This window comes from Haliotis asinina, chromosome 1, assembly GCF_037392515.1.
Source record: "Haliotis asinina isolate JCU_RB_2024 chromosome 1, JCU_Hal_asi_v2, whole genome shotgun sequence".
NCBI classification, from domain to species: Eukaryota; Metazoa; Mollusca; class Gastropoda; order Lepetellida; family Haliotidae; genus Haliotis; species Haliotis asinina.
In genome coordinates, this window is record NC_090280.1 from 84,940,688 (window position 1) to 84,959,850 (window position 19,163).

Consider the following 19,163-nt stretch of genomic DNA (forward strand, 5'->3'; position numbering starts at 1 on the left):
CAAATATCTTATATTTCACACATTTTAGTCAACGTTTAGTGTTTCCAATGCGCTTTATTAATACAGAAAGGTTCCTCATGCACACATCACTATAAAATTACTATATGAACGGATTAAATCTAAAGGAATGTTTCTGTGTAAGTAAATGAAAGTTTCGTGTCAATTTATATCTTAAACCTTAAATTAGACGTGATATGCGTCATATTCCATAGAACCATTAACAATGCATGATACTGGAAATCTATTTGAAAATCAAATCTGCAGGGCTTCAATATTTCTGTGATGAGGTTGAGATGTTCTAGGATTTAGGGAATAAACTGAATATGTAAACCCCGAATCTTGGCCATGTGAATGGACTTCAGGATATACGGTACGGTGTTAAAGGTTACATCAACAGACCCTACACTACCGGAGTTAACGTTTACAGGACTGAAACCACCGTAGTAGATGGTGCCCCTATACAGTCTCATGCTCCAGGGAATGGCGCTCAGTGTGGTCACCTCTGTACTCACATTACTGGACACAGTCATCTTCATCAGTGTCTTCTCATTGTTATAATACAGCACACCTGCTGTCTGAGCGAAAATCACAGCATACATGAATGATCCTCTAGCTAATGTTGCAAGTCCTTGACCATCATAATTTACTGTGAACATTTTCACTCCATTACAGGCATATATTTTCTTTCGTTTCTTGTCGAGTGTAATTCCGACTGGCCATTTCCCATACCCGGATAAGTCGGTTATGGCAGTGAAGTCTTTCCCTTCCGTAGACATGCGGCTGATTGTATGTCGTGGGACTTCCGTCGTCAAAAACACAATGTCTCGTTCCTCATCCACTGCCATGCCAAATGTCCGTATACCCTCTCTAACTACAGCCGTGTAGCTTGCGTCCAGAGGAGATGACACTAACTTATCGGGGTGGTCCAATCCTATGAGGAGCTTCCGTGTCCTCGCTATGTAGACAACCGATGACACACCCTTCATTGTGAGATGTTGATAGACACTGAGGGAGTTAGTGTGGATGTTGAGTTGACGGAACTGTTGGTTAGTGTATGACCAGAGTGGAGCAACCAGGATCCTACGTCTCTCGTTTTCACACGAATCCCTTCCACTCCAAACATCAGCATACTTGGGTTGTTGAAGTATAACCATGTTATCCTGCAAGTCCTTGAGTAATTTGGAGAAATTACGCGACTGTATTTCCATCTCACGGTAGCCCTTTTGCAGTTGCCTCAATTCAGAGACAACCTCACTTGATACCAGGTCTTGCAGCGCATCTCCTTTTAGTACCTGAACCATGGCTTCCCTCACATGCACTTGTATGTTTTCCTTCAGCGCAGTTCTCATTTCTGTCTTTGAAACCTCAATTAGGTTCAATACATTTTCTTCCATACCAAGGATCTCCTTCTTGTTATCATGTAGTTTCCTATCGAACTGGTTCAATCTCTGTATGACAGACGTTAAACTCTCCTCACAACCACAACAACAGATCAGTGAAGTAAAAAACATCAACAAAGAAATGTCTCTGAAGTCAGTCATCTTTGGAACTGAACAATGCGTGCGTCGTTCCTACAGTCTGTACACTGGAGCCGATCGCTTATTGTATGTACGAGTATAAAAAGCTGTGTTATCGCTACCTAATTAGTGTTGTGTTATAAACTGGGTTAGAAAGCGCTAACTTATCATTGTCTCTCTGATGTAGCGCTATTATGTGTCACTCCACGGGAACAGATAATTATCGTAAACTGCATTTGAAAACAGTCTGAGGCCAGGCCATCAGTATTTTGTGCTTGTTTCTTGTCTCCAAACTCCACTTGCAGGAGCGGGTGGTCCAAAAACACAAATGCTTTAACTGACTGTTTAACTTCCCCTGTGGTATTTTAACCAATAACCTACTTGCTGATAGTTTTGAAATTAATTTCTGATGTGAATCGAGTCGTTTTGGTGCGGAAGGAAATCGAGTATTCATGTAGACGAAGACAGGTGAAACTGACCTGGTGTGGAATGTAAGTATACTTAGTCAAAAACAAACTTCACATTCTTTCTTCAGGGCACAATAAAAGAACAAGAGGTGGTGAGATGGTTAAATTGTTATTACTTCATTGCTGAGATCTGTGTGATGTACTCGATACACTGACAGTGCCACAATCAGTTCAAAAACATGGGTAAACAGAAGTCAAGTCACACGAATAAAAATTCGAAATTTCTCAGTTCATTATTGTGTATGGCCGCCCCGTGCATTCACCACTGCCAAACACCGTCTCCTCATCGACCGCCTGATGCTTGTGAACACGTGGTTGGGGATTCTGCACCATTGCTCTTGCAAGGCAGCGCCAAGTTCCTGCTGCAAATTCTGAGGTTGGTTCCTAAGACCACGAAGCCTTCTCCCAAGTGCATCCCGAACGTGCTCTATTGGATTAAGGTCAGGGGACCTCGATGACCGGTCCATGACGTTGATTCCAGCGTTTTGAAGGAAATTTCGTGTCAACATCGCGGTATGCGGCCGAGCATTGCCATGCTGGAACTGTAGCCCTGGGCCATGAACCGCCATGCGGTAAGCAGCATCTGAGGTTTCCACCGGAATGATAGTTCCCACAGAAAGCACCCTACACCATGCAACTTCAGCCCCTGAATCTGTCGACTTCCTGTACACCAACATAGGGCATACCGTTCACGACGTCATTGTGCCTGCCGTCCGCCTGCAGTCTGCGAATCTGAGGGTAAACCTGGATTCATCGCTAAAGACAACTCGATTCCAGTCTCTCCGGGTCCATCGGAGGTGACGCTGGGCCCAAAGCCAACGTTGACGTTGATGAAACGGCGTCAATATTGGCCCACAATACTCACGTCGAGAATAGAGATTGGCAGCCCGCAACCAATTCCGAATGGTCTGTAGGGGTAGTCGACCCCTAAACATCTTAGCCCTGGTTCGTGTAGCCGGTAGAAATCTGTCACGTAAGTGACGTAGGACGATTTGACGGTCTTCTGCTTGTGACGTCACACGTGGATGACCCGACCTTGGGCGATCAGAAGTGGTGCAAGTGACATTTTTTGCAGACGACCTCGCAAGTCATACACAGTACAACGGCTGCATCCCATTGCTCTTGCGACGTCAATAACCGATCTTCCCGCTTGCAGCATGCCAAGTGCACGTTCACGTTTGCACATTTGACAATGGTGGCACTGAAAGTATGTGGTTAGAATTGTGGTTTAAAAGTGTTGAAGAAACTTTCTATGCGAAGATCACGTGATCGACTGCATGTGCAAAACCTGATTTGGCACTAACGTCATTTGCACGACGAATGGATGGGTTTGAGTGGACTTTGCTAACGTCGAAAGATAGGGATCTCATTTCGGACACATAGATGAATCATCAGAGAAAAAGTATTCATTATTTTTAAAAATTACATTTTATGACGTTTCTTTTTGACTCAGTATATTTCGCGTCGGAAGAAAACTTCAGGATGGCATGAAATGGACAATACAAATTATCTAGCCTCATGTAAGAATGTCGAGTTTTGATTGGTCAACATGACTCTGATCAAATACCATGTACATCCATCACGATCCGCCAGCGGGAGTATACGACTTTTATACTCCCGCTGCGAAAGTCATATCATCCCGCTACGCCTCGGTGACGACGCGAGAAGTGAGAAAAGCGTGCATCGACAAGCCTTTAGTAACGTGCGGTGCATTGAGGTCAAACGATCAGCTGGTGTCAACATGGCAGCAAGTCGATTCGATGCGTGCTGTTTTGTTTTGATTTAGTGAAAACATTCAGCTAGATAAATGCGCTATCACATCGTGTCTCGGGAAATACGGGGTTTTATCAGTCCCTCGTAAGGTTGTAATACAGCCTTACTCGGGACTGATAAGGAGGGAAATACGGAGGCGAGGGGTATACAACCTTACGAGGGACTGGTAAAACCCCGTATTTCCCGAGACACGATGTGATAACTTATAAAAACTACGAATAGTCTAGTCTAAATATACAAAACTGTTATTACATGATTAGCTTTGGACGAGTTTCATGTGGTGGGTGTATAATTTGGTTTACAGATCACTTCAGTTTTCAATGTCCCTATGCTGCAGCGACATTCATTACGTGACACCTGTGGTGAGGGCAGAAAACCTGCAGTGGATGATATATACTATTTGTTATTTCTCTGTAAATGTAAGGGAGCGGTGGGATAACCTACAGGATAAAGCGTCCGCTTGTCACGCCAAACACTAAATTCACTTGCTGCAATCATTCTATATATTAAATAGAATTAGGGGATATTCAAATGTGAAAAACAAATTGATATTTTTAATCTTTAATGAAGAACAAGGGAAGCTGAAGGTGATACCTTTAATTAGACTATTCAAAACTATAATAAAGACATTTAACAGGGACTGAGATTTGAATTGCGTGTTAAGTGTCAGATAAATACTGATTACGATATAGTTTTCTCTTGGAGTTAAATCAGACTCTGCTTTCTCGTTGCTGTTCAGCAGTCTGTGTTTATGCTACAACACACAGCGTTAGTTAAACATCTTGCCGCTCTAGTCAACCTCAAGGACTTCAGAGATTAAATAATACCCCTTAGTAAGGGGATGGGGTGGGTGTATATATGTGGATGGGTGTGAGGGATGTAGGATGAGTGTGTGTGACTGTGTGTGTCTGTGGAGGGTGCTAAATAGGGCGGGGGGCGGGGCGTGATTTTGGTGCATGCATTGTATGAGCAATATATATTTTCATCTTTTACTGTGACACATGATGTCAAAATACTTTCTTGAACAGGCATCCGTGGCGAGCCACCTCCTCGTGGTGGATGCTGGGTAACGCTAAGTGCTCGCCAACCGTTGTGGACCCGGGGGCATATTTGGTCCACAAACCCGTTTGCCGTGGGTTGCGGCCCTGTGTCGGTGGAAGAAGGGATCCTGGTGACTGATGACCTGGAACCATGTTCCTATTGCCCAACACACACACTTCGGCCCTGACTTCACCCAGACGGGTGGTTGAATGGACTCGGTTCAACCAATCGGCTGGTCAAGCCCTCTGCGTGGACAGCGTATGTGTCATTGCACAAATTTGGTTTGGAATTGTTTGAATTTCGGTCTTGGCACTACTGTTGATCTGTAACTTTTTGGATTGTGAAATATGATCACATGAACTTTGTCTAGAGTCTTATGTCAAGAGGCGATTGCTCATGGGCCAATCTGGTGGATTAGGTGTTTATAAATCTTCAGCTAGAGTATACCATCTGAGTATCCTTGGTGCTGGAAGTCGCAGTACTTTGTGTATGCTTGCTATCTCATATGCAAACTGAATTCGTAATGACTAAACTACCGACGAACGCGATGGGTATCTCAGATCCTTTTATCAATGTAGTGGAATGTTACTAAATGGATCGAATGGTCAGCCACGGTTGTGGGTACAGCGACGTGCAGTAAACATGGACAAAGTACTGTGACTATTTGTCCCAGTCCACCCAGCTGTGAATGGGTACCTCGTTAGGATGAGAGAGCCACAATAAACTCTGTGCGCCCGGCTAGCTGCGAGAGTTGTAAGATCTCCAGGAAGTTGAGACTGAAAATACTATGTGCCGTTGTGACAGACATCCAATGATCGAGGGAAAAACAAAGCACCCTTGTGCAGTTGAACTAACTGGATATCGGCGCTATACAAATATCTAGTAGTATAGTACCAGGAGTGAGACGAATAGTAGACAACTTTAGAGATCTTCACATACAGAAATAGTTCAAGGTCACATGAAACAAAAAAAAAAACAAAACAAAAAAAACATAATCAAACACCATTATCACTTATTCGTGACATATAATATACATTGTTGGTTGTGAAAAAAAAACAGAACTTAAAAATTAGAAGCGTATAATCGCAAATCAAAAGTGCAAATATTTTGTCCTTGTTTTGACTTGCCTCGAAACGATGCATCCGGGAGACCGAATCCTGTCAGAGCTGGTGGGTGTCCACTCAAGTGTAAAGATGACTTTTCATCTCTCTTCAACCATCTCAGTGTACATCAACTTATCTATTGTATGAGCTCATTCAATATATTGCTTTAATCACTCTTACTCTGTACATCAACCTGCTCTGCTCAAACCAGTAATCAGCAAACTAATGTATATCTATAGCCGGGTCAACGTGGGCAAAACAACGGCCAACACTCTGCTGGGTGTGAGTTTATTTCGGCCTGGACAGTATAATTGGTAAGCGGCACTCTGTAGCAATGAATACAATATATAACATACATCACATCTAATTCATACAAGACACAAAACATTCCATACACGGGTAAATACATAGGGATAAATAAAAAGAATAATGTAGTAACGCATATCGTAATAATAATACATACATACATACATACATACATACATACAACGCAGTACGTATTGGTCGTAGTAATGGCATATACATTGCGTGATGATACTAAATACATGTGCAACACAGATATAAGATAAACATGTACACATACCCAGTGGGCGGTACAAGGGTGTGCACCAATCGGACACAGCACCGGTATTATGCACGGGTGCGTATCTTAATGTCACACTTTGTCTGTCCAAGCTGTCTTTATATGGCAAAGAGTCAGTTCAGAATGAGTGAAATTGTGCGGGTTAGTCCCACTTGTCCGGTTTGTTTGATGTGCCGGCAGATAATCCCGGATGGGGGGTTAACGGTTTATCTTTGATGTACCGTCTATAGTCTGTTTTGGAAAGTTACCGGGTAAGTAGCAGCAATATATGTGATGTTACATCTTTGTAAGGGTTAGCAAGTTAAAACGATAACACATTTTAATGCTGTATTTAATAAACAACGCTCCATAACAAGACATTCATTCTGACATTCATAACAATATATCACTATGGGGATACATAGTAATACAATCAATATCCTGTAAGATGTGACACAGCATCGAGGTATTGCACAGAAGATTTGTATCCGCCTAAAAATTGTCTCTTATACATGTCCAGTGCCTCCTCTATTTGACGATATTTTCGTTTTTTCATCTGACGTGTGCCGCGAGCGTGAAGTTGCAAGATAGTTATCTAGACAAAGGCCTGTTACTGCTTTGAAAACTCCAGGACCTTAAACAGATTGGGGCTGGTTCCTGCAATTTGAAGACTTATCTTCCTGTGCCATCCATCCACGTGGTTTGTAGTGCGAGGTCCAACAGTCTCAAAGTGGTTCAAAGTCTCGTTACCATGGTCACCCTCCACCGAGTAGCTAGTGACATAGTCAGTGAACTACATTGTCACTTTCGGCAGCGTGCCCCAGGACATACCACCACAGATCACTGACCAGTTCCACTGGCACATGTGGAAGGGCTATGGAACGTCTGACAAGCGTAGTCGCCAAATTGCATTTCTGGACATACATCCAAAGAGCTTGAGTGTAGTGAAAGAGACACCCTTTCAGAAGACTTTGTGGGAAGAGTGTATTCAACGCGTTCGTTGCTGCCCGTTCAAAGTCGATGAAGATGTTGGTCGGCGATAGGTTGAGGTGGAGAGCTTCAGCACGTGATTTCACAATTCTGAAGAAACGTTCATATGTCTTCTCCATCTTATTTGGTAATAGTATATACACATGCGGGCACATTTGACCCTCCACTAAAACATGCATGGTGTACATCTGAGTGAAGACATCGGGACACTTGTCAAATGTCCCTCGCAATACACCATATCAGCTGCAGACAGAAATCTCAGGTTGGAGTCGGTCGTGAAGATGAGCATCTTGTCTCGGTCGCCGTCTGATGCCAGGAGGAAGTTGTCGCCGGTCGTAGTCTTGGTGTACTTCTCTGGAAGTGTTCACTCAGTAATTACCTGGCATCTGAACATCTTACAGAAACTGACTATAACGGGCCAGCAACCCAAGCGCAAAATTTAATCCGATTACACAGGATTACCTGACCGGACAAGTGGGACGACCCCAAATTAAGCATGGAGTTAGTGTGACCAATCAGCCGAGAAGCGTCATGGCATGGGCAGTTAGTTGATAAGGCCAAGCTGTGAAGCTTAACACTGAAAGTGACTGTTAATATCATGACTAAAAGGAGAGAATAACAGAAAGAATGAAATAATATATTACACTAAGATACACCTGCCACATATCAGCCTTGTCAATACACACTTGCAGCTATGTATATATTCCCCATAACGGTGTTAGTGCCCACAACAAAACGTCGCATCTATTGGAATAAGGATGGTGACTATCCACAGAACTTGGTTTTCTTGATATTGACAATGTCATTTTGCACCGTTTCCCGTCCGATCCATTCATCCGTGGAAAATGGATGCAGTTTGTTTGCAACCCACAGACTTCATGACATATCATGTGTACAAGTATCACACCAGCCTGTCTGTGTAATTACATAATGTGACAGAGATAGAACCCAGGTGCACGAGTCATAAATCAGTCTATTCTGTTTATGATGTATAGCCTGATATGTGTTCAAACTGCAAGTGGTCAATGATTGAAACTGTATACGTATATTACATATTGTCGTTAGCAGACAGGCAGGCAGATACATGGGTGTTAATAAAACAGACAGTGAGTTTTGTTTGTGACACACACAGTTTGTCACAATCACCATATTTTTCTGTGTTTCCACTGACATGTATTAACGATCACATGCACTCTATGGGGTACAAATACATAAATCACTAATATGCATCGTTATAAATGAAACCCCGTCATTAAAACTATTCATTTCGATCGTTAAGTAACTTAAATCGCCCTGTTTGGCAAAAGTGCACAATCCTTACCAGCGAACGAAATTTCAACCAATTAGAGCGGCGCGTCTCCGAGACGTAATGTGAGGAATAGATATGAGAGCCGATGTGCAATTCATGTACATTTCAGGGGGTAAATCATCTCATTTACAAGTTTGTATAAATCTGAAATCATGACAACCGTTGCAAATATATGTTCTTAGAATCTACTGTCATTTACGTTTGCTCCTGCTTTGCCTACGTTCCCAGTTACAACTTGTTCTCATGGACAATTCGAACAGAATCGCTCGGTGTCGCTCTGCCTTATCTGTTCGAGCCAGACGCTAGTGTTAGTGAAAGACGATGACCAGCCTCGCTCTGCACGATTACGGTTAATTATTTCAACCTATACAGTGCCACTTTATGAAGAGTACATGCCCATCAGAAGACGTTATTTGAAAACATTCCCTGTAGTTCTTGTCTGATTGTAATAAAGAACCAAGTAGAGTGGGCTTTCTCAGGATTTCTAGTGCCTGGATGATACAATGACTGATCCAAATTGATCCCATTTCTGTGTTGTTTTTCTTTATCTCGATACTTAATTAAAATTATTATTATTAATTAATAGGACGTCCATGAAGTAAAAGTTACATTTGGTTTATTTTTGAATCCTTAAACTAAACAACCAGACTTTGCCATTGCTACAAGGATGTGAAAATTGACTTAAGTAAATAGGTACATACAGTTTTTGCACATAACAAATGCTTATACATATAATTTATGAATTTCTTATGCAACAATGAAGTTCTGTTCGTATCCTCAAAACAGTGTCGACCCATAAGTGTTCACAAATAAAGCAATGAATACTCACTTGTTGTAGCCCGTGTTAGGTAGTATAAACCCACACGCTATTTGTCAGCATTCATTTGATGAATTTTTTACTTTTTAAAATGGATATGCAGTTTGTGTGATTATTGTATTAACCGAGGCGAAACAGTTGACCATCTGTTTTGGTTTTGCAATCATGTGAGTTCCATGTAGAGACAGTTTGAAAAATGGGTCAACAAGATAGCTGGTTTATCCATTGAACTTACTGAGAAACACATACCTCTTGGCTCTCTGTTGTCCAATAGTTAACCAATACATAATTAATAATTGTATGCAAACAATTTGATTCTGAGAAATATATCACGTGAAAATACAACAAACGTTTTTTTACGAAATACACAGAATAAATCATACAAACATCTCCCCCTATACACCCCGTGTACTTATATTCATTCTAAACATGTGCAACTATGTATGAATGCAACAAAATACAGAAATTTAAAAGACATTAAGTCCGGCGAAGAATGCATAAGACATTTGCAGCGGATATTTTTACAAACCATACAAAAACGGCGAATGCATTCTGACTTTCTTGATGCCGCACCAACAACTTTGGTGCTATTAGAGCGATACAAGAATTTGAATGGACATCACATCAAGATGCAACCATGCAAACAGGAATCATACATTTTAGATGTCAGGCATTGTTGAATGGTGTTGAATGACATTAGTATACTTTTACACAAAACTTTTGGTACATGACGTAGGACCAATGTTTACCAGGGACGCCTCTGGAAATCAGTGGCCAATATCCTGCTTGCACATTTCGTTGAACTTCTATGGGTACAAATACATATTATAAACAGGAAAATGATACTTATACAAAATGTATAAAACCTAACAGAAGGTTTAATTGATTTAAGAACCTAAATGGGCTTTCACGTCCGGTTTATATCGAAGACTTAAATCCTATAGCAATGACACGCGTAAGGAATCATGAGGTATACAAGAAACTAGGAACTTGTGAAAATCTGCGATGTTCATATCAAGGGGGATCTAAGAGACTATTTGTATGACCTCCACAGAAGACTTATAATAAATATAATAATCAAGCATATATGCAGAGCGCATGATAGCTTCAACATTCCTGTGATGAAGTTATACTTCAGGATTTAGGGAATCAATTGAATAAGTAAACCGAGAATGTTGTCAATGCGTATTGACTGCAGGATATGTGGTGTGGTGTTAAAGGTTAAATCAACAGCACCGACAGAACCAGAGTTAACTCTTACAGAACTTCTACTACCGTAGTAGATGGTACCTCTGTACAGACTCATGCTCGAGGGAATGACGCTCAACGTGGTCACCTCTGTACTCACATTATTGGGCACAGTCATCTTCATCAGTTGCTTCTCATTGTTATAATACAGCACGCCTGCTGTCTGATCTAAGATCACAGCAAACATGTATGTTCCCCTGGCTAATGTTGTAAGGCCTTGACCATCATATGTCACACTGAACATTTTCTTTCGATAGCAAGCATATATTTTCTTTCGTTTTTTGTCGAGTGCAATTCCAGATGGCATACCCCGAGAGTGGACAATAATCAAAGTGAAGTATTTCCCCTGTGTAGACATGCGGCTGATTGCATATCGTGGGGCTACCGTTGTCATAAACACAATGTCTCGTTCCTCATCCACTGCCATACCATATGCCTGTACACCTTGTTTAAGCACAGCCAAGTAGCTAGTATCCAGGGTCGATGACATGATCTTGTGAGGGTAGTCTAATGCTATGAGTAATTTCTGTATCTTTGCTATGTAGGCTACACATGACACACGCCTCACGGTGAGATTTTGATAGACGCTGAGGGTGTTACTGTGGATGTTGAGCTGTTGGAACTTTTGGCTAGTGTATGTCCAGAGTGGAGCAGTCAAGATCCTAAGTTCCTCATCCGCCGGTCTCACTGTCCTCCGTGACGTTGTCAACTGAGGTTGTTTGGGCGTCGTTACTGAAGTTGTCGACATGGATGGTTTGGCTGTCGTCACTGATGTTGTCAACTGATTTGGTCTGGGCGTCGTCACTGACGTTGGCAGAGGTGAGCTGGATGTAGTATTAACACCCTCAAATGATCCGATAGAAGCATTAACAGCAAGGGATTGTTTCAGTTTTGATATTTTAGACTGACACGTCTCATTCACTGCCAGCAACCGGTTGATGTCACTCTGGAGATAGGCAGCAGTAACATTACAGTTATATAGTTCTGCTTCCAGTCTATGTTTATCTCTAACACAGCCGTCATATATGAGTCCTTTCCATCCCAAATACCTGCCTTCTGGGGTCTAGGTTGTTCAAATGCATCCACCTTGTCCTGCAGACCCTCAAGTGATTTTGAGAAATGATGCATTTGTCTCTTCATTTGATCGTAGCCTCCTTTCAAGAGTTTCAATTCAGAAATAACCTCATTTTTTACCATGTCTTGAAGGGAATTTCCTTGCAGAATCTCGAACATGGCTTCCCTCACGTGCTCTCGTAGGTTTTCCTTTAGTTCAGCTCTCATTTCTGTCTTTGAAACCTCAATTAAGTTCAATACATTTTCTTCCATACCAAGGATCTCCTTCTTGTTATCATGTAGTTTCCTATCGAACTGGTTCAATCTCCGTATGACAGACGTTAAACTCTCCTCACAACCACAACAACAGATCAGTGAAGTAAAAAATATCAACAAAGAAATGTGTCTGAAGTCAGTCATCTTTGGAACTGAATAATGCGTGCGTCGTTCCTACAGTCTGTACACTGATGCCGATCGCTTATTGTATGTACAAGTATAAAAAGCTGTCTTATCGCTACCTAATTAGTGTTGTGTTATAAACTGGATTAGAAAGCGCTGACTTATCATTGTCTCTCTGATGTAGCGCTATTATGTGTCACACCACGGGAACAGATAATTATCGTAAACTGCATTTGAAAACAGTCTGAGGCCAGGCCAATAGTATTTTGTACTTGTTTCTTGTCTCAAAACTCCACTTGCAGAAGCGTGTGGTCCAAAAACACAATTGCTTTAACTGACTGTTTAACTTCCTCTATGGTATTTTAACAAATAAACCACATGGTAATATATTTAGTAATAAAATCAATTTCAGAGGTAAATGGTGTCGTTTTAGTGCGAAGACACATGAAACTGACCTGGTCTGGCATGCATGGGAAATGATTTTACAAAGACGTTTGGTTAAGAGTTGCCGCTCTTGACATTGACGACGTTTAGTAGTGACATGCTATAACACGTCAGTCGTGGGATAACTCGTGGACGTCGGGCATGTATGTTCCGTGTTCTGTGTATCTGATTACGTATTCTCTGTCCGCTCACCGGTAGCATCTCCTATATGACAGATGGATTAACAACTTCTTTATAACTGTTCATCCGTATAGTGTTATCTTTCCTTACTACCCCAACTTCTACATGCCTCTCAAAGATGTGAGCGGTACTTTGACAACTTGTTAGATGGAAGAGAGTTTCTGACGAAACGGTAATGTGCACCAGCTGTCGCCCATGGTCGACGATATTGAAATCTGTAATCAACGTTAGTTGTCTGTCGGTCTGAAATCTGGTAGTTATTGACTATGAACCTTGAGAATGCAGGTAGAGTAATGTTATGTCTTGGTTCAACTTCCACCATCGCATAATTATGCTGCCGTTTCTGAAGTGACGTACGTTGCATGTTGAAACCACTTTGATATGGCAGTTGCCAGTGACATGAACAGGAACACACTGTCACGTTGTACGGTGAAGTTTGAATATTACCTCAGCCCTGTTAACATATGTATCTTAAGACAATGATGCACAAGATCGTCCTGTTTGCAATTTCTTTCACGTAACTTGAACACTCGTTGTCTAACTCCATACATGATTATAACTTGGTTCTCAAATGATATTAACGCAAAATACAATATTCAATACTATAATAGTACCATACAAAGAAAGCATTTATTTCAAATGATAATCGGGGGAAGTGAAAGCTACGACTGTTTAATGCGTTTAAATTTGTTTGTTGTTTAACGCCGCACTCAGCATTGGCAGTGGTCCGTAAATAATTAGGCTTGGACCAGACATTCCGTAGTAGATGGTGTTTTCCTCATGCACCATGGAACGACGTCCGATGTGGTCACTGTCGTCCTCATTAGACCTCTGTCATTGTTATAAGAAAAACCTGCCGTCTGATCCAAGGTGACGGTTTGCATTCGTGATCGTCCGGCTAATGTTGCAAGTCCTTGGCATCACATGCATGGAAAGAAAACACGATACCACTCGCAAGGGATATTCTGGCCGAGCGCCAAACTATTCTTGACGCAACGTGACACAATGCATAATAAACAATCATATGAATAGAGAGAGGTCATTGCACGAATTCGGGTTACAAAACGATGAAAAATTTGAGTGTTTATCGACGCACAGCGCAAAATTGCGGAAATGGTGACGTAATTTAGGAGATAAAGGTATTCTGTTTTCATTTCTGCGGTGCTTCAGGTTGTGATTTAAAGGACTTTCAAAACGGCTAAACATTATGCATTTTTATTGCACAAAGCCATTCAAACATGAATATACGTCTTGGCTCTCTGCAGTTGCTCCAGTTGTGAACCAATAAATCATTTGAAAATTGTATGCAAACAATTAATTGTGAAAACTCAATCACGTACAAAACAAACGGCGTTTCTTCACGAAATACACAGAATAAATGTGCGAACATCTTAACCAGTTTTCTAAATTCTGGTCTTGATATCACATTTTATTTATACAGACACATTCTAGACATGTGCAACAATATATAAATGCAACAAAAAAATAGAGAGATTTTAAAAAAATCATTAAGTCTGGTGACGGATGCATAAGACAACGACACAAAAACGAGTGAATTCTGAGTTACTTTACTCGCACCAACATTTTCCCAGCTATTAGAGAATACAAGAATACAAATGAACATCACATCAAATAATGAAATAATGCAAAACGGATTCATACATTTTAGATTCCAGCCATTGCTGAATATTTGCTGAATGCGATTAACACAATTTTACACAAAACTGTTGGTACATGACGTAGAGCCAGTGTTTACAAAGAACATCTCTGGAAATACGAGGCCAATATCCTACTTGCACATTTCGCTGACCTTTCGTTGTTACAGATACATATTATGAATAGGAAAATGATACTTATACAAAATGTATAAAATCTAACAGAACATTTCCTTGATTTTGGAATTTTCACGCCCATTGTATATCAAAAGCTCAAATCCGATAGCAATGACACGCTTATGGAAGCACGAGCTATACAAGAAACCAGGTACGTGAGGAAATCTGTGATATTCATATGAAGCGGAATCTGAGGGCATTTGTAGGACCTACCCTGAAGGCAAAACAATCAATCGTGTATGCAGGGCGCGTGAAAGCTTCAATACTCCTGTGATGGTGATATACTTTAAGATTAACGGAATCAAGTGAATAAGTAAACCACGAATCTTGCCCATGCGTAATGACTTTAGGATATATGGGATAACGTTTAAATCAACAACACCGACAGAACCATTGTTGACGTATCCAGCACTTCTACTATCATAGTACGGTCTCCAGGGGACGGCGTCCAGTGTGGTCAGCTCTGTACTCAAATTGCTGGACACATTGTCAGACAAACAAGAAGTATATAGTTTGTGAAAATGTCACTTTGATAAGGACATTTAATTGGATTTTGTTTATGACGTTGATGGCTTGAATTCTTTTACTACGTAACCTGGAGATGCGTTATAACACTGCCTGATTTCCTCCTAATATGTGATCTTTGCCAGGGATGAGAGTGGATATCAGGATTGATACAATGTGTTCACTACCGGTAGACCCTAGTGGTTTTATGATTGGCAGTAGTACATATATACATGCATGAGCACACACACACACACACACACACACACACACACACACACACACACACACACACACACACACACACACACACACATACACCACCGCACACTTTCTCTCACACTCCAATCCGTCAATCCACCAGCCCAAATCTGGACTCGTGTACGTCTGATGCGCATTAATAGTGATAAGTCCGTTAACCCAATTGATGCTGGTCATGTGACACATGCATCACGTTGTGAACGCATGGGTGTACCTTAACCCTGACTATCGGTATCAGATTACATATCATTTGGTGAGTAAACAGTAGTAACGCTGAACCTCAGAAAGGACAAGAGTATGTGTATGGTCATGTACAACCGTAAAGATGAGTGAGTGTAAATGTCTTTTTCTGCTGTTGATTTCCACCTCTTTATTCTCTGTCTGTACCAGTGATGAGAGAATCATGTCCATCCTACACCGACTGGGACAGTTTGAGGAGGAACTACTTGATAACAAGGCTGACATGCTTCGTACAGAACAAAAGATACTAGCTCTCGCAGATATCGCCAAAACATCATTGAGAGCTGAGGTAAAGCAGAACATACGGGATGAAGTGAGAAACGCCTTGGCTGAGATTCTAGGAGAGTCTCATCAAGGCATGTTGAGAAGGCACGTTGTGACTGAATTGAGGTCTCTGAAACAGGGTTACCATCAGATGAAGAGACAAATGCATCATGTCTCAAAATCCCTCAACGACATGCAAGACAGGATGGTTGTATTTCAGGAATCCATCGAGAAGACGGAGGTCTGGAATGGTGAGAAATCAGGAGACGTCGTTGAGAGGGATAAACAAGGACTGGTAAATGAACTACGTAGATGTGAGACATTTGCTGCTGATCTCAAGGCCGATCATGAACATTTGCTGGAAGTAAATGAAACGTGTCAGTCCCAGATATCAAAACTTAAGGAGGTTCTTGCCTCTACCTCACCAAAGGTCCATGAAACCTCAGTGACACCTTTGTCGACAACGTTGATTCCGACACCAGGGCCAGAGAAGAAACGAAGGATTCTGATTGCCCCTCTCTGGTCTGATGCCAAGAACCAGTTTCGTCAACTACACATTCACAGTAATACTATCGGTGTCTATCGATATCTCCACATGACGCACATTGCATCCATGGTCTATGCAGAAAAGGCAAGGAAACTTCTAATCGGGACGTACCGACCTCAAAGAATATTTTCATCTGCCCTGGATACAAGTCAAGGGACCATGTTGAAAGAGGGTGTACGGACATTTGGCATGGCGGTGGATGAGGAGCGGGACATTGTGTTTATGACAACAGAGTTCCCACGGTATACAGTCAGTCGTATGACAACAGGGGGACGAAATTTCGATTCTGTAATTGACATATCCAAGTATGGAAGTTGGCCAAATGGAATTACTCTCGACACAAGGAGAAAGAGGATATATGCATGTAATGATGGGAAAATGTTCACGGTAACATATGATGGTCAAGGGCTATCGACATTAGCAACAGGAAGCCACATGTTTTCTGTGACTGTAGATCAGACAGCGGGAGTGGTGTACTACAACAATGAGAAGAAGCTGATGAAGATGACAGTGTCCAACAATGTGAGTACAGCGGTCACCTCACTGGACGTTATCCCTTGGAACATGAGACTGTACAGAGGAGCCATTTACTACAGCAGCTATGGTGATTACTGGATCAACACTGGCACCGTTGGTTTTGTCAACGTGACATATAACATTGCACAGTACCGTATGCAGTCAATATCAATGAAGGCCGCTAGTTCTTTACTCATGTGTTTGATTCCTTAAGTCCTGGATGCACAGCTCCGAAACATAAATGTTCCTATCCACATGATTAACTACAACTGTTAATGGTATGGACATTTCTGGAGAAGATATTCGTAAAATACGAAACACAGCTCGTGTCCTTATGTCCAACAAATTATGTTATCATTTAAAGAAGACTGAATTACATTCAAATTGAAATTAACATTGCAATTTCATCTTCCTTGAACCTTCCTTGAAGTATAACTTGACTATCGTTTTGACTTTGTAATGATTGTATTGTGATTCCTCATAGCAACAAGGCCTGGCTGATTATCCTTTCCTGAAGTAGTCGCAATAAAGCATTATCATGGTCATAATAGGTGTTATGCATTGCACGGGACATTACTGATGTGATCACAGTAAATAATACAAATGTAGTTTTGTCATCTATCAGGACGGTAGTGCATGCCATTAATTAGGAAGGTAATTTATGTCATCTATCAGGACGGTAGTGCATTTCATCAATTAGTAAGGCAACTTATGTCATCAATTAGGTTAGTGAGTGAGTGAGTTTAGGTTTAAGCCACACTCAGCAATATTCCATCCAGATCTGTAAGTAATCGTGCCTGGACCAGACAATCCAGTGATCAACAACATGACCACTGACCTGCACAACTGAGAACCGATGACATGTGTCAACCAAATCAGCGAACCTGACCACCCGATCTCGTCAGACGACTCTTCCGACAAGCATTGTCACGTTTTATGGCAAGCATGGGTTGCTGAAGACCTGTTTTACCCCGGATCTTCACGGGTATATCAGGAAGGTAGTTTGTGTCATCTATAAGGAAGGTAGTTTAAGTCATCTATTAGGGAAGGTAGTTTATGTCATCTACTACGAAGGTAGTTTATAACATCTATTAGGAAGGTAGTTTGTGTCAGCTAAGAGTTGCGATCAAAAGTATGTAGAATCACCAAGAAAACGATACAACTTCAGTTATTTTCATATGTTATTTTTCCATATGTTTTCTATCAAGCTCAAGCAATTTGGTTTTACCATGTTCTAGTCTCACCATTCCCCACTTTGTTTTACCTTTAATCTTAGTGCCGTAGAAAAGCCCACAAATCTATAATAAATGCAACACAAAGTGCAGAAAACAAAATATGCAAGAAATAATTTTTGAGTTTTGAGATAGAAGTCCCCTAGAGTCACACTTAGATATTAAAGTTCATGAAGAAGCAATATGAAATTCCAGTCGCTTTTTAAAACGATTCCACCTCCCGACGTTCAACAGGCGCTATATAAACTCATTTCCGTGCGATGTTATTTCATGGGTGGGTGGGAGGGTGAGTGAGCGAGTGAGTGAATGAGCGAGCGAGTGAGTGAATGTATGTCACTTGTAGCAACATTCCAGCAACATCACGGCGGGCAACATGTACATATGGTCCCAATGTGGGAAATCGAACCCGAGCTTTCGGCGTGACGGGTGTACACTTTAACCACCAGGCTACTTCAATGCCCCTGATATTCCATGAATCCATGAAGGTTAGAACACGGCCATATTCAGTCTTTTTAGTCAATGGAAGCAATCTGGTATTTGTTAAGTGCCCACCATTGTTACGTTACCGCTGTTGCTTTTTCACATGCAGAATAAAGAATCTAATACAAGTATCTACTGATATCAATTATATCAACACGAGTTGATAGAGTCACAATTATTTTTAATTATTGTTAACTTTATCAATGACCGTTGATGTAATTGATATCAGTAGACACGAAGATGAGATCTTATTTATCATCAAAAATCATTCTTCATTACTTCAATATTTAATGAAAAATGTGTATCTCTCAACACTGTACTACCATTAGACTTGCAGTACAACGATGTCATAGCATTGTGACGTCATCAACTTCCTGATGTCCG

General features: G+C 41.2%; 2 protein-coding genes and 1 pseudogene across 2 annotated transcripts; 1 reads left to right on the forward strand and 2 right to left on the reverse strand.

Moving 5' to 3' along the window:
- Nucleotides 1–14: 14 nt before the first annotated feature.
- On the reverse strand, nucleotides 15–1,587 carry LOC137283670 (uncharacterized). The gene has a single exon (XM_067815311.1). The coding sequence runs from the start codon at nucleotides 1,539–1,541 to the stop codon at nucleotides 306–308; it is 1,236 nt and encodes a 411-aa protein (XP_067671412.1). The 5' UTR covers nucleotides 1,542–1,587; the 3' UTR covers nucleotides 15–305.
- A 7,780-nt stretch (nucleotides 1,588–9,367) lies between these two features.
- On the reverse strand, nucleotides 9,368–12,300 carry LOC137298458 (uncharacterized; annotated as a pseudogene).
- Nucleotides 12,301–15,749: 3,449 nt separating this feature from the next.
- On the forward strand, nucleotides 15,750–17,612 carry LOC137283675 (uncharacterized). The gene has a single exon (XM_067815325.1). The coding sequence runs from the start codon at nucleotides 15,826–15,828 to the stop codon at nucleotides 17,278–17,280; it is 1,455 nt and encodes a 484-aa protein (XP_067671426.1). The 5' UTR covers nucleotides 15,750–15,825; the 3' UTR covers nucleotides 17,281–17,612.
- Nucleotides 17,613–19,163: the final 1,551 nt, after the last annotated feature.